Raw genomic sequence first — 14,804 nt, forward strand, 5'->3', positions numbered from 1 at the left:
AGTCGGACCTTCTGTGTTCTGCCTGTGAGGAACAAGGAGAGCCATTACAGTGCTGAGTCTCAGATGCTGGCGTCGTGGAGACGGGTGCATAGCGTGTCGTGTGAGACTGTGTCGAAGGCGGCAGAAAGGTCCAGGAGGATGAGGGCAAAGGTCTCGCCTTGGTCGAGGAGGGTGCGGATGTCATCTTTCAGTAATGCAGTTATTCTTTTCTTAAGTCACAACCCACTTTTAAATTACAAGACAACTTTTATGCAATTATAATGTAATATTAAACCTATAAAATGCAGCAATAACAACATCATAAGAAAAACAGACTAGTTTTCACAGGACCAAAAGCATGCCCACAATCATCAATATTCAAAGAAAGAAATGTCCCCAGTAAGCAGGCGTGATGTTGTATGCGATAGTAGAAACATGACTTTAGCTCAAAATTTTGGGCTGAAATGTTAGAACAAATCAAATACATTTTTTTTTAAAGTAAATATTTAGGACAATACATAGGGCCTAATTACGATTTTGGTGGACAGAAAAGCCCATCGCCGAATTCTGATGGGGAGGTTGCCGCTGTTGTGGCTGCCTCCCCGCCTGGCCCATTCCGAGTTTCCCGCTGGGTCAGCGGGCAGAAACTCAGTTTCCGCCTGCTGGCCTAGTGGGAATCGGCCTATAGCATTGTCCCCAGCTCGTAACAGAGCCGCCGGCAATGCTGTAGTGCGGAGGGTACACCAGCACATGTTGCAGTGTTCACTGTCTGCTTTAAGACAGTGAACTTTGTGACAATGCTGGCCAGGGGGGCCCCTGCACTGCCTATGCCAAGTACCTGGGCAGTGCTGGGGCCCTCCAGGACCCGTTCCCCACCACCCTTTTCATGGCAGTGCTACTGCCATGAAATCGCTGGCAGAGAATGAAGTCATAATTCCCAGGGCAGCACTGCTTGAAGCGCTGCCTGGGCGGATTAGGACCGTCATGACTGCAAGACCGCCGGGACGACTAATCCTGGAAGTGATGTCGGTCAGATCGCGGCACGACAGCCGCAGTCGGAATATGGCGCTCGGACGCCAGGTTCGTAATAAGGGCCATAGTGTTTTGAAACCCTCACGGGTGATTTTCTCCTCTTTATAAATCCTGATTGTTTGATAACCCGTCAGTAAAGGGATTTGTGTAGAGTTTTACTGCAGTGAATTAGAATTGTGTGCTACTTTGTAGCCTGCGTTTTAGTAGCGGGAATGTGTGATGCTTTTTACATTAATAAATGTTCTTGTGTGTACTGGTTAAAGTAGAGAGCTCAGAAAATTGCAGGCATTTCCATATTTCTTTTTGCAGCAGCAATTCAAAAATTATTTATTAAAGTAATCTTCTGCATACCAAGAAGCAGGTTTTTAAAGCCTCAGTCAGAAACAGAACATCCAAGGCATTTGAGGCAGTGCAATAGAAATACTGTTAACAATGGCAGAGCCAGTATGGTTGAAGTATATTTCAAATTAAGCTGCAATAAAACAGAAGCAAGTAATGGCAGTGTTGGCAATGTCTGCTGTCCTCAGCAGGCGTCTCTCTCTGTGTTCGCAGCAGTTCAGATGGATTTGCGAATGGAATCCTCCCACTTTATTGAGGGAAGGTTTACTGAGGATTGTTGTTACTGACTGTGCACAGTAAATTTATCGATGACAGCAGACACCATGGTTTCTCAGACGGTCTTATTACATTCAGAACTTTCTGTTAGTTCAAGACATGGGATAGCGACGGCAGTTATATCAGCTAGAATTAATGAAGAGGATGAGATCCTTCCTGAAACTGAGGAAACTCGAACCATTCTGCATTTCACAGGATATAGGACCTGATTTGGAATTTGGGAGATGTGGGACATCTCCAAGCTGCAATGGATTTCCTGACCGCTCTTTTTATAGTGCATTGATTGATGTCTGTGCACTCTAAAGGCCTGATTACGAGTTAGTTAATTCCAACCCATGCGTAAACCCTGGGTTACACATGGGTCGGAATTACGAGTTTGCAGGTATGTAATGTATCCCATAATTATGCGTTCATTACATTTTAGACGTTCAAACCTGCTGAACTTTAACAGGAGAAATATGTATGTTATGGACCGTACCATGCTGAGTTTGGTACGTTGAACATCTAAATATGCATGTTATTCCCCACAAACTGGGAAAAGGTGATATTGATCGCACACGTTAAATAGCGTACCCCATTGTATTGTTATTTACTGGGTGCGTTAAATAGCATCTGCACTCATAATCAGGGCCTAAATCACTGCTTTTTTGTGGATGTCCTGCATCCCCCAAAAAGTAATTCAGGCCCAGATTACTTTTTCATCTTTGTGCTTAATTGACCCTCGTGTTTAAACCACTCCTGAGAATGCGCCACGAAAGTCGGTTGCTACCTGATCATCAACATGAACCGTTCCCATCCCACTCAGGTTTCTCTGCATTTCCTCTTACTATGCCCTGGTGTTGGTACCTATAGATTCTGTGCCCTATAAATTGATTTTACATTCAATAATGGATTATGCAGAAGGTCCATGTATTAAGTATGATTAATGGTAAACTTGAATATATGCTGCTGTAATACTCCCCAGCCACATAAACCATGAAGCCCTTTCAATCCCTCGATCCTACACATTGTGTGATGATTGATGAGTTGGCGACCAGCTTTTCCCAAGTATAAGGAAAGGCTGGATACAAAAGGGAGCAAGACACAAGCCTGGTTTTCCACTTCTTACTTCCATCTCTCTATTAATGACCTCAGTTAAATAAATGTCCTGGGTGAATCGGAAGGTGGTGCCCGTGGGCAGGACCGGCCCAGTTCCCATTCTTCTTCGGTGCACCAACATTTCCTGAGTGCACCTCAGATTGAGATATTACAGAGAACGTTAAGAACAAGATCACATGGTACCACCCTTCAGACTAACTATTCACATGTGGTTGTTGTTATTAATTCAGGACAGAAGACTACCTCAGCAGTCGTATCAGAAACCTCAGCAGTCGTATCAGAATCCTCAGCAGTCGTATCAGAAAGAATCAAAGAAGAAGGAGAGATCTGGCCCACCGCATATCAGGAACCACGGGAAAGGCAGACCACACATGACCTTGAAGGTAAGACATCATCTTTCTCTAATTAGCACCCGACTGATGCTGTGTCTCCACTTGCAGAAACGTGAATGACCATCCGCGGGTATCATGTACCGCAAGCCAGCAGCCTAGCTCCATTTGAATGTCCTCTCCACGGGCCGCAGGGTCACATTCTCTTCCGGAGCAGAATTGTGTACATGGGACCGCTGTTCCTCGGTGCCGGCAGCTATTAAGTGTCCTCAGTTTACTCAGATTTAGGAACATATATGGGAATTTAATCCCATCTAGTTATAGGATCTTATATATACCCAGGGGTCACTTCTAGAACAAGCCATCTATATATGTGTCTGTGTGCTCACCTGTGTGTGAGAGAGATGCTGTGTATATTGAAAGAAGGACCTTTGTTTATGCCCCCCCCCAGGTCTTTGGACTGATGCTGATGGTTTTATGACTGTTTAGGGCCCCGGGCCTTGCTGTCCAGACCCCAGTGCATGTGCTCCAACCCCAGAGTATGTGTACAATTGGTTCATTTAACTTTCTTATAAGTCCCCAGTATATGGTACAAGAGGTCACCAGTGGATTGCAGCACTGAATTGTGCCATCTGTACTGTGACGGGGTGAAAACGATACTCGGGCCTCCCAATGCAGTCTAGTTGGACAACTTTAAACCTGCCAAGTCAACATGGCAAAATAAACCCTTTTGACAGGTCAAAACATTCCTTCTTAAAATTACCACCCCCAGGAAAGGCCTGTGCAGCTGACCAGGCAGCCTGCTTAATATAAAAAGCGGGGCCTGTTTGTTTTGTATTTACTATGACCTGAAAGTGAAAACACAAAATTTGCCATGGGCTTCTGGTCCCATTGGCTAATATGAAGTTTCATTAGCCAGCCTGCTCAGTGCTAACGTTAATTTGGGACCACCAAAGATATAACTCCAAATAATCGTTACATTAAAACCGAGTCATGGTTGAGATCGGATATAAGGTAACTTTTAACAGAACGGTAATTTTAAAAAGTCACCACTTTGTTGCCCAGACCTACAGTAGCCTTTCCTGTTTATCTGCAGCATTTGTCACCCAAGACAACAAGCTGCCCCTGCTAGGAAATGTGAAGCTGCACCAGCAGCAGAGACAAGGAACTGGTGTGGCCTCCTCCAGCAGGAGGACTGCCAGGCCATCGCCACAGAAGGCTGCATCAAAGAGGCTACTGCGTCAGTGAGGCGAATGGTGGTCACACGTTCGCCTTCCCACTCCTTTGTGTGGGCAGACAGGCTGGCGTCTCCAGACGAGGGGGAAACCTGCTGCAGAAACAGTTTTCCAGGAGAAGTGGCATATTATGCTGGGCACACACCAGGGATGTATCCAGTAATCCTCACCGGAAAAGAAGGCTTGCACCATCTTGGTTTAAGGTAGATAGTGGTATCCTGGAATTGTTTGCGGGCCAAACCCCTAGGAAGTGACGTTACGTAAGATGGGTATCCTCTTGGGAACCAATCGCCCAATGGCTACCAAGTCCTTCCCTCCCACAAACAAGAAGATGGCGCCTTAGACCAACAGTCATCAGATTTCTGGACTGGAAAGAAGCCCTGCTGCTCTCCGGACCCAGCAGAGAGATGCTTCAAAGACTGGACTGCACCAGCTGAACCAGAGGCCCACGCAACGAGAGGCCTGAGCCTGCAGTTCCCCTTTGTGAAGAAGTTGTCCACGTGTACCAAGGAGGAGCGACTCTGAGAGTAAGCTGTCTGAATACCTAGTGCAGCTAGAGGGCCACAAAATCTGAAGAATACTTGCACTGTGAGAGCCCAACTGCCCAGGATCATCTGCCTGCTGCTGGATGCCAAATTGCCTGCTGGGAGACCAAGTCTTGACCTCCCCGAGGTGTCCCAGAGTCCGTGGGACCCATGTCTGTCATCAAACTGGACCTTGGTCCTCATGCAAGAAAGAGACACTCACCCGTAGAGAACTGCTGAAGGCTACTGCAATGGAGACCAGTCAACCAGTGGCAACTGGACCTGCACTGGACGTCACTGTTTTATCGTGGAAGATCGAGCCCCAAGGTCGAAGACAACTCCTGAAGTTAGTGGACCCCAGGGTGGCCCCAGGAACATTCACTACATCTCTTTCACAGCTCCAGCATCTTCAGCATCCTTATCATTGCCTCAACATCCTCAGCATCCTGTATCCCCAGCATCAGGACCGCTTTTGGCTGGAACCTCGATCCTAGTGAAGTCTTCTGTGAAGACGCTGAGACTGCTGCATCTAAGTGGTCCCTGTGACTGGCTTCCTACACAATGTGGTCACTAAAGAGGGAGGTTGTTAGCCGGCTGGCCTATTGACTCAGGAACCGTGACGCTGATTATGATTTGTTGAAACTTTTAGGGATTAGGGGCCAACTGTATGAAGCGAATTTCTTTCGCAAATAGCCCAATTCTCAGAATCGGGCGTTTGCGAACTCAAAAAGGCATTTTTATATGTACCAAGCCCAACTTGTGATTCAGGAACCTGTTTGCAATTCGGTATTAAGGGCGTGTTTAGGGTGGCCCTTTCTAAAACTGAATCACAGCGGTATGTAGGAGGGTTTTGTGACCGAAATGCCATCACAAAACATTCACAATTTACCACCAACTTCAAGTTGATGGTAACTCATTCACAAATGGGAAGGGTAAGGGACCCCTTTGGAAATGGTTGGAAAAATATTTTTAGGAGCAGGTATTTTTCTTTTTGAAGTTTCCTTTAAGGAAACCGGCTGCATTAAAAAGAAAAGATTGCTTTATTGCAAAGCAGTTGCAGACATGGTGGTCTGCTGACCTCAGCAAGCCACCACCCCTGTGATTTTTGCAATTCCCACAAACCAAGACCCACCTCTTTAATTTTCATAAGGTAGGTGTATTTGCGACCCACTGGGAATCGCAAAATGCAAAACACACATGTGTACATTGCTGTTTGCGATTACCAAATAGCGAATTGCAAAAAAATTACCACTTGTTAATCGCAAACATTTACCTTCATATATATGGTCCCTATATTACCTTTAAAAAAGTCATATCTCTGGGTCCCCTCTATACATTTTTTTTTATTTTGGTACCTAATTTAAGCTAAAAATCCACTCTATTTCTATACGTTGGTTCTGGATTTTTATTAAGTTGTCTTTCTTACTAACCTACTGATTTGGTGCTTGTGAATGCTTTTCACTTGGTTAGACCTTTGTTATAGGTAGGAAAAGTTTATTCATTCTTTCTATACAAACCAAACTTAAAATACAAAAGCATTAGTAATTCTTCTGATGTAGATATCCATTACATTTATAATTTACACACCACCTTTAAATTTACATGAGTTATTTATCCTTTAGCTACAAAGAATAGTTAAAGTGCACAGAAATTTTAATTTCTAATCATATACCTTTAGTTTATAATTTACACAGGACTTTAACATTTTTATAACTCGTGCACCTCCATACAAAGCGTATTCAACTTGGCAGCCACAGCAGGCTATATATCGGGCCTTCTCCATGCGCACCACATACCCTCTTATATCTTCATCAGTTACAGCATCTAAAATATTATTTACAATATTACTTATGCCACCGCAGTCATATCTTTTGTGAGCACACAGGGCATGGTACAGCGGTGAGGAGATACCCACAGGCGGTGATAGAATCTGTCTAGGTATCGTTAGATCAGAGTTTCTACTTAGTAGGGTTCTGGTCAAGCAATCTCAGACGTGCATAACTGGTGTCTTATGAGAGATCTGCGGGAACCCTGGCAGACACGCTTCATGTTTACCTTTCTTTTGAATCATTGAGGATCATGCACATCTTTCAGGGAGGGGGAGAGTTCAATGGGATGGGTCCAAAAATATTCATTTTCTAATAACGTTGCCCCTGGTTACTGGATCACTATGAATACAACAGGCTTTTAGCAAGATAAACCTATCACAGGAATCTAAGGTACATGCAGATCTGACAAAGGAGGAAAGTGAAAGGGGGTGAAATAAGTTTGATTTTGTTAATATTGTTTGTGCCCCATCATGGATTTATGCTAAATGTGGCAGACACGTCATACGTTCAGTTTACCTCAGAATACTGAGTTGCTTGCAGGTGAGCTACGTTACCCGGAGAACTAATGAAGTGTTCATCTGCTCAGAGCCTGGGTGCGGGTTACCGGACTGGGCCGGTACCTGAAGGTCTGTGAGCCAGGTGAGCTCAGTGCAGGTTACCGGACCGGCCTGGTACTTGAAGGTCTGTGAGCGAGGTGAGCTCAGTGCGGGTTACCAGACCTGCCTGGTACCTGAAGGTCTGTGAGCGAGGTGAGCTCAGTGCGGGTTACCGGCCTGGTACCTGAAGGTCTGTGAGCGAGGTGAGCTCAGTGCAGGTTAGAGGACCTGCCTGGTACCTGAAGGTCTGTGAGCGAGGTGAGCTCAGTGCGGGTTAGAGGACCTGCCTGGTACCTGAAGGTCTGTGAGCGAGGTGAGCTCAGTGCAGGTTACCGGACCGGCCTGGTACCTGAAGGTCTGTGAGCGAGGTGAGCTCAGTGCGGGTTACCGGACCGGCCTGGTACCTGAAGGTCTGTGAGCGAGGTGAGCTCAGTGCGGGTTACCAGACCTGCCTGGTACCTGAAGGTCTGTGAGCGAGGTGAGCTCAGTGCGGGTTACCGGCCTGGTACCTGAAGGTCTGTGAGCGAGGTGAGCTCAGTGCAGGTTAGAGGACCTGCCTGGTACCTGAAGGTCTGTGAGCGAGGTGAGCTCAGTGCGGGTTACCAGACCTGCCTGGTACCTGAAGGTCTGTGAGCGAGGTGAGCTCAGTGCAGGTTACCGGACCTGCCTGGTACCTGAAGGTCTGTGAGCGAGGTGAGCTCAGTGCAGGTTACCGGACCTGCCTGGTACCTGAAGGTCTGTGAGCGAGGTGAGCTCAGTGCAGGTTACCGGACCTGCCTGGTACCTGAAGGTCTGTGAGCGAGGTGAGCTCAGTGCGGGTTACCAGACCTGCCTGGTACCTGAAGGTCTGTGAGCGAGGTGAGCTCAGTGCAGGTTAGAGGACCTGCCTGGTACCTGAAGGTCTGTGAGCGAGGTGAGCTCAGTGCAGGTTAGAGGACCTGCCTGGTACCTGAAGGTCTGTGAGCGAGGTGAGCTCAGTGCGGGTTAGAGGACCTGCCTGGTACCTGAAGGTCTGTGAGCGAGGTGAGCTCAGTGCAGGTTACCGGACCGGCCTGGTACCTGAAGGTCTGTGAGCGAGGTGAGCTCAGTGCGGGTTACCGGACCGGCCTGGTACCTGAAGGTCTGTGAGCGAGGTGAGCTCAGTGCGGGTTACCAGACCTGCCTGGTACCTGAAGGTCTGTGAGCGAGGTGAGCTCAGTGCGGGTTACCGGCCTGGTACCTGAAGGTCTGTGAGCGAGGTGAGCTCAGTGCAGGTTAGAGGACCTGCCTGGTACCTGAAGGTCTGTGAGCGAGGTGAGCTCAGTGCGGGTTACCAGACCTGCCTGGTACCTGAAGGTCTGTGAGCGAGGTGAGCTCAGTGCAGGTTACCGGACCTGCCTGGTACCTGAAGGTCTGTGAGCGAGGTGAGCTCAGTGCAGGTTACCGGACCTGCCTGGTACCTGAAGGTCTGTGAGCGAGGTGAGCTCAGTGCAGGTTACCGGACCTGCCTGGTACCTGAAGGTCTGTGAGCGAGGTGAGCTCAGTGCAGGTTACCGGACCGGCCTGGTACCTGAAGGTCTGTGAGCGAGGTGAGCTCAGTGCAGGTTACCGGACCGGCCTGGTACCTGAAGGTCTGTGAGCCAGGTGAGCTCAGTGCAGGTTACCGGACCGGCCTGGTACCTGAAGGTCTGTGAGCGAGATGAGGTCAGTGCAGGTTACCAGACCGGCCTGGTACCTGAAGGTCTGTGAGTGAGGTGAGCTCAGTGCGGGTTACCAGACCTGCCTGGTACCTGAAGGTCTGTGAGTGAGGTGAGCTCAGTGCAGGTTAGAGGACCTGCCTGGTACCTGAAGGTCTGTGAGCGAGGTGAGCTCAGTGCGGGTTACCAGACCGGCCTGGTACCTGAAGGTCTGTGAGCGAGGTGAGCTCAGTGCAGGTTAGAGGACCTGCCTGGTACCTGAAGGTCTGTGAGCGAGGTGAGCTCAGTGCGGGTTACCAGACCGGCCTGGTACCTGAAGGTCTGTGAGCGAGGTGAGCTCAGTGCAGGTTAGAGGACCTGCCTGGTACCTGAAGGTCTGTGAGCGAGGTGAGCTCAGTGCAGGTTACCGGACCTGCATGGTACCTGAAGGTCTGTGAGCGAGGTGAGCTCAGTGCGGGTTACCAGACCGGCCTGGTACCTGAAGGTCTGTGAGCGAGGTGAGCTCAGTGCAGGTTAGAGGACCTGCCTGGTACCTGAAGGTCTGTGAGCGAGGTGAGCTCAGTGCGGGTTACCAGACCTGCCTGGTACCTGAAGGTCTGTGAGCGAGGTGAGCTCAGTGCGGGTTACCAGACCTGCCTGGTACCTGAAGGTCTGTGAGCGAGGTGAGCTCAGTGCAGGTTACCGGACCTGCCTGGTACCTGAAGGTCTGTGAGTGAGGTGAGCTCAGTGCAGGTTACCGGACCTGCCCGGTACCTGAAGGTCTGTGAGCGAGGTGAGCTCAGTGCAGGTTACCGGACCTGCCCGGTACCTGAAGGTCTGTGAGCGAGGTGAGCTCAGTGCGGGTTACCAGACCGGCCTGGTACCTGAAGGTCTGTGAGCGAGGTGAGCTCAGTGCAGGTTAGAGGACCTGCCTGGTACCTGAAGGTCTGTGAGTGAGGTGAGCTCAGTGCAGGTTACCGGACCTGCCCGGTACCTGAAGGTCTGTGAGCGAGGTGAGCTCAGTGCAGGTTACCGGACCTGCCTGGTACCTGAAGGTCTGTGAGCGAGGTGAGCTCAGTGCGGGTTACCGGACCTGCCCGGTACCTGAAGGTCTGTGAGCGAGGTGAGCTCAGTGCAGGTTAGAGGACCTGCCTGGTACCTGAAGGTCTGTGAGCGAGGTGAGCTCAGTGCGGGTTACCAGACCTGCCTGGTACCTGAAGGTCTGTGAGTGAGGTGAGCTCAGTGCAGGTTACCAGACCGGCCTGGTACCTGAAGGTCTGTGAGCGAGGTGAGCTCAGTGCAGGTTACCGGACCTGCCCGGTACCTGAAGGTCTGTGAGCGAGGTGAGCTCAGTGCAGGTTACCGGACCTGCCTGGTACCTGAAGGTCTGTGAGCGAGGTGAGCTCAGTGCGGGTTACCAGACCGGCCTGGTACCTGAAGGTCTGTGAGCGAGGTGAGCTCAGTGCAGGTTAGAGGACCTGCCTGGTACCTGAAGGTCTGTGAGTGAGGTGAGCTCAGTGCAGGTTACCGGACCTGCCCGGTACCTGAAGGTCTGTGAGCGAGGTGAGCTCAGTGCGGGTTACCGGACCTGCCCGGTACCTGAAGGTCTGTGAGCGAGGTGAGCTCAGTGCAGGTTACCGGACCTGCCTGGTACCTGAAGGTCTGTGAGCCAGGTGAGCTCAGTGCAGGTTACCGGACCGGCCTGGTACCTGAAGGTCTGTGAGCGAGATGAGGTCAGTGCAGGTTACCAGACCTGCCTGGTACCTGAAGGTCTGTGAGCGAGGTGAGCTCAGTGCAGGTTACCAGACCTGCCTGGTACCTGAAGGTCTGTGAGCGAGGTGAGCTCAGTGCGGGTTACCGGCCTGGTACCTGAAGGTCTGTGAGCGAGGTGAGCTCAGTGCAGGTTAGAGGACCTGCCTGGTACCTGAAGGTCTGTGAGCGAGGTGAGCTCATTGCGGGTTACCAGACCTGCCTGGTACCTGAAGGTCTGTGAGTGAGGTGAGCTCAGTGCAGGTTACCAGACCGGCCTGGTACCTGAAGGTCTGTGAGCGAGGTGAGCTCAGTGCAGGTTACCGGACCTGCCTGGTACCTGAAGGTCTGTGAGCGAGGTGAGCTCAGTGCGGGTTACCGGACCTGCCTGGTACCTGAAGGTCTGTGAGCGAGGTGAGCTCAGTGCGGGTTACCAGACCGGCCTGGTACCTGAAGGTCTGTGAGCGAGGTGAGCTCAGTGCAGGTTACCGGACCTGCCCGGTACCTGAAGGTCTGTGAGCGAGGTGAGCTCAGTGCAGGTTACCGGACCTGCCCGGTACCTGAAGGTCTGTGAGCGAGGTGAGCTCAGTGCAGGTTACCAGACCGGCCCGGTACCTGAAGGTCTGTGAGTGAGGTGAGCTCAGTGCAGGTTAGAGGACCTGCCTGGTACCTGAAGGTCTGTGAGCGAGGTGAGCTCAGTGCAGGTTAGAGGACCTGCCTGGTACCTGAAGGTCTGTGAGCGAGGTGAGCTCAGTGCAGGTTAGAGGACCTGCCTGGTACCTGAAGGTCTGTGAGCGAGGTGAGCTCAGTGCGGGTTACCATACCTGCCTGGTACCTGAAGGTCTGTGAGCGAGGTGAGCTCAGTGCGGGTTACCGGACCTGCCCGGTACCTGAAGGTCTGTGAGCGAGGTGAGCTCAGTGCAGGTTACCGGACCTGCCCGGTACCTGAAGGTCTGTGAGCGAGGTGAGCTCAGTGCAGGTTACCGGACCTGCCCGGTACCTGAAGGTCTGTGAGCGAGGTGAGCTCAGTGCAGGTTACCGGACCTGCCCGGTACCTGAAGGTCTGTGAGCGAGGTGAGCTCAGTGCAGGTTACCAGACCGGCCTGGTACCTGAAGGTCTGTGAGCGAGGTGAGCTCAGTGCAGGTTAGAGGACCTGCCTGGTACCTGAAGGTCTGTGAGCGAGGTGAGCTCAGTGCAGGTTACCGGACCTGCCTGGTACCTGAAGGTCTGTGAGCGAGGTGAGCTCAGTGCGGGTTACCAGACCTGCCTGGTACCTGAAGGTCTGTGAGTGAGGTGAGCTCAGTGCAGGTTAGAGGACCTGCCTGGTACCTGAAGGTCTGTGAGCGAGGTGAGCTCAGTGCGGGTTACCAGACCTGCCCGGTACCTGAAGGTCTGTGAGCGAGGGGAGCTCAGTGCAGGTTACCGGACCTGCCTGGTACCTGAAGGTCTGTGAGTGAGGTGAGCTCAGTGCAGGTTACCGGACCTGCCCGGTACCTGAAGGTCTGTGAGCGAGGTGAGCTCAGTGCAGGTTACCAGACCGGCCTGGTACCTGAAGGTCTGTGAGTGAGGTGAGCTCAGTGCAGGTTAGAGGACCTGCCTGGTACCTGAAGGTCTGTGAGCGAGGTGAGCTCAGTGCAGGTTACCGGACCGGCCTGGTACCTGAAGGTCTGTGAGCGAGGTGAGCTCAGTGCAGGTTACCGGACCTGCCTGGTACCTGAAGGTCTGTGAGCGAGGTGAGCTCAGTGCAGGTTACCGGACCGGCCTGGTACCTGAAGGTCTGTGAGCGAGGTGAGCTCAGTGCAGGTTACCTGACCTGCCTGGTACCTGAAGGTCTGTGAGCGAGGTAAGCTCAGTGCAGGTTAGAGGACCTGCCTGGTACCTGAAGGTCTGTGAGCGAGGTGAGCTCAGTGCAGGTTAGAGGACCTGCCTGGTACCTGAAGGTCTGTGAGCGAGGTGAGCTCAGTGCAGGTTAGAGGACCTGCCTGGTACCTGAAGGTCTGTGAGCGAGGTGAGCTCAGTGCAGGTTACCGGACCTGCCTGGTACCTGAAGGTCTGTGAGCGAGGTGAGCTCAGTGCAGGTTACCAGACCGGCCTGGTACCTGAAGGTCTGTGAGCGAGGTGAGCTCAGTGCAGGTTAGAGGACCTGCCTGGTACCTGAAGGTCTGTGAGCGAGGTGAGCTCAGTGCAGGTTACCGGACCTGCCTGGTACCTGAAGGTCTGTGAGCGAGGTGAGCTCAGTGCGGGTTACCAGACCTGCCTGGTACCTGAAGGTCTGTGAGTGAGGTGAGCTCAGTGCAGGTTAGAGGACCTGCCTGGTACCTGAAGGTCTGTGAGCGAGGTGAGCTCAGTGCGGGTTACCAGACCTGCCCGGTACCTGAAGGTCTGTGAGCGAGGGGAGCTCAGTGCAGGTTACCGGACCTGCCTGGTACCTGAAGGTCTGTGAGCGAGGTGAGCTCAGTGCAGGTTACCGGACCTGCCCGGTACCTGAAGGTCTGTGAGCGAGGTGAGCTCAGTGCAGGTTACCAGACCGGCCTGGTACCTGAAGGTCTGTGAGTGAGGTGAGCTCAGTGCAGGTTAGAGGACCTGCCTGGTACCTGAAGGTCTGTGAGCGAGGTGAGCTCAGTGCAGGTTACCGGACCGGCCTGGTACCTGAAGGTCTGTGAGCGAGGTGAGCTCAGTGCAGGTTACCGGACCTGCCTGGTACCTGAAGGTCTGTGAGCGAGGTGAGCTCAGTGCAGGTTACCGGACCGGCCTGGTACCTGAAGGTCTGTGAGCGAGGTGAGCTCAGTGCAGGTTACCGGACCTGCCTGGTACCTGAAGGTCTGTGAGCGAGGTAAGCTCAGTGCAGGTTAGAGGACCTGCCTGGTACCTGAAGGTCTGTGAGCGAGGTGAGCTCAGTGCAGGTTAGAGGACCTGCCTGGTACCTGAAGGTCTGTGAGCGAGGTGAGCTCAGTGCAGGTTAGAGGACCTGCCTGGTACCTGAAGGTCTGTGAGCGAGGTGAGCTCAGTGCAGGTTACCGGACCGGCCTGGTACCTGAAGGTCTGTGAGCGAGGTGAGCTCAGTGCAGGTTAGAGGACCTGCCTGGTACCTGAAGGTCTGTGAGCCAGGTGAGCTCAGTGCAGGTTACCGGACCTGCCTGGTACCTGAAGGTCTGTGAGCCAGGTGAGCTCAGTGCAGGTTACCGGACCTGCCTGGTACCTGAAGGTCTGTGAGCGAGGTGAGCTCAGTGCAGGTTACCGGACCTGCCTGGTACCTGAAGGTCTGTGAGCCAGGTGAGCTCAGTGCAGGTTACCGGACCTGCCTGGTACCTGAAGGTCTGTGAGCGAGGTGAGCTCAGTGCGGGTTACCAGACCGGCCTGGTACCTGAAGGTCTGTGAGCGAGGTGAGCTCAGTGCAGGTTAGAGGACCTGCCTGGTACCTGAAGGTCTGTGAGCGAGGTGAGCTCAGTGCAGGTTAGAGGACCTGCCTGGTACCTGAAGGTCTGTGAGCGAGGTGAGCTCAGTGCAGGTTACCGGACCGGCCTGGTACCTGAAGGTCTGTGAGCGAGGTGAGCTCAGTGCAGGTTACCGGACCGGCCTGGTACCTGAAGGTCTGTGAGCGAGGTGAGCTCAGTGCAGGTTAGAGGACCTGCCTGGTACCTGAAGGTCTGTGAGCGAGGTGAGCTCAGTGCAGGTTAGAGGACCTGCCTGGTACCTGAAGGTCTGTGAGCCAGGTGAGCTCAGTGCAGGTTACCGGACCTGCCTGGTACCTGAAGGTCTGTGAGCCAGGTGAGCTCAGTGCAGGTTACCGGACCTGCCTGGTACCTGAAGGTCTGTGAGCGAGGTGAGCTCAGTGCAGGTTACCGGACCTGCCTGGTACCTGAAGGTCTGTGAGCGAGGTGAGCTCAGTGCAGGTTAGAGGACCTGCCTGGTACCTGAAGGTCTGTGAGCCAGGTGAGCTCAGTGCAGGTTACCGGACCTGCCTGGTACCTGAAGGTCTGTGAGCGAGGTGAGCTCAGTGCAGGTTACCGGACCGGCCTGGTACCTGAAGGTCTGTGAGCGAGGTGAGCTCAGTGCAGGTTAGAGGACCTGCCTGGTACCTGAAGGTCTGTGAGCGAGGTGAGCTCAGTGCAGGTTAGAGGACCTGCCTGGTACCTGAAGGTCTGTGAGCCAGGTGAGCTCA

The 14,804-nt window shown here is 52.5% G+C and overlaps 1 protein-coding gene and 1 long non-coding RNA gene across 2 annotated transcripts in view; both read left to right on the top strand.

Moving 5' to 3' along the window:
- The window catches only part of LOC138303505 (uncharacterized), a 1,082,407-nt gene that overhangs the window by 833,976 nt on the left and 233,627 nt on the right, over positions 1–14,804 (top strand). The window lies entirely within an intron of this gene.
- LOC138303489 (zinc finger protein 271-like) overlaps positions 1–14,804 on the top strand; it is a 167,172-nt gene that overhangs the window by 131,600 nt on the left and 20,768 nt on the right. Inside the window, exon 7 of the mRNA XM_069242664.1 lies at positions 2,955–3,107. Coding sequence (XP_069098765.1) covers positions 2,955–3,107 — 153 coding nt within the window. The remainder of the gene's footprint in view (positions 1–2,954; positions 3,108–14,804) is intronic.

This window comes from Pleurodeles waltl, chromosome 7, assembly GCF_031143425.1.
Source record: "Pleurodeles waltl isolate 20211129_DDA chromosome 7, aPleWal1.hap1.20221129, whole genome shotgun sequence".
NCBI classification, from domain to species: Eukaryota; Metazoa; Chordata; class Amphibia; order Caudata; family Salamandridae; genus Pleurodeles; species Pleurodeles waltl.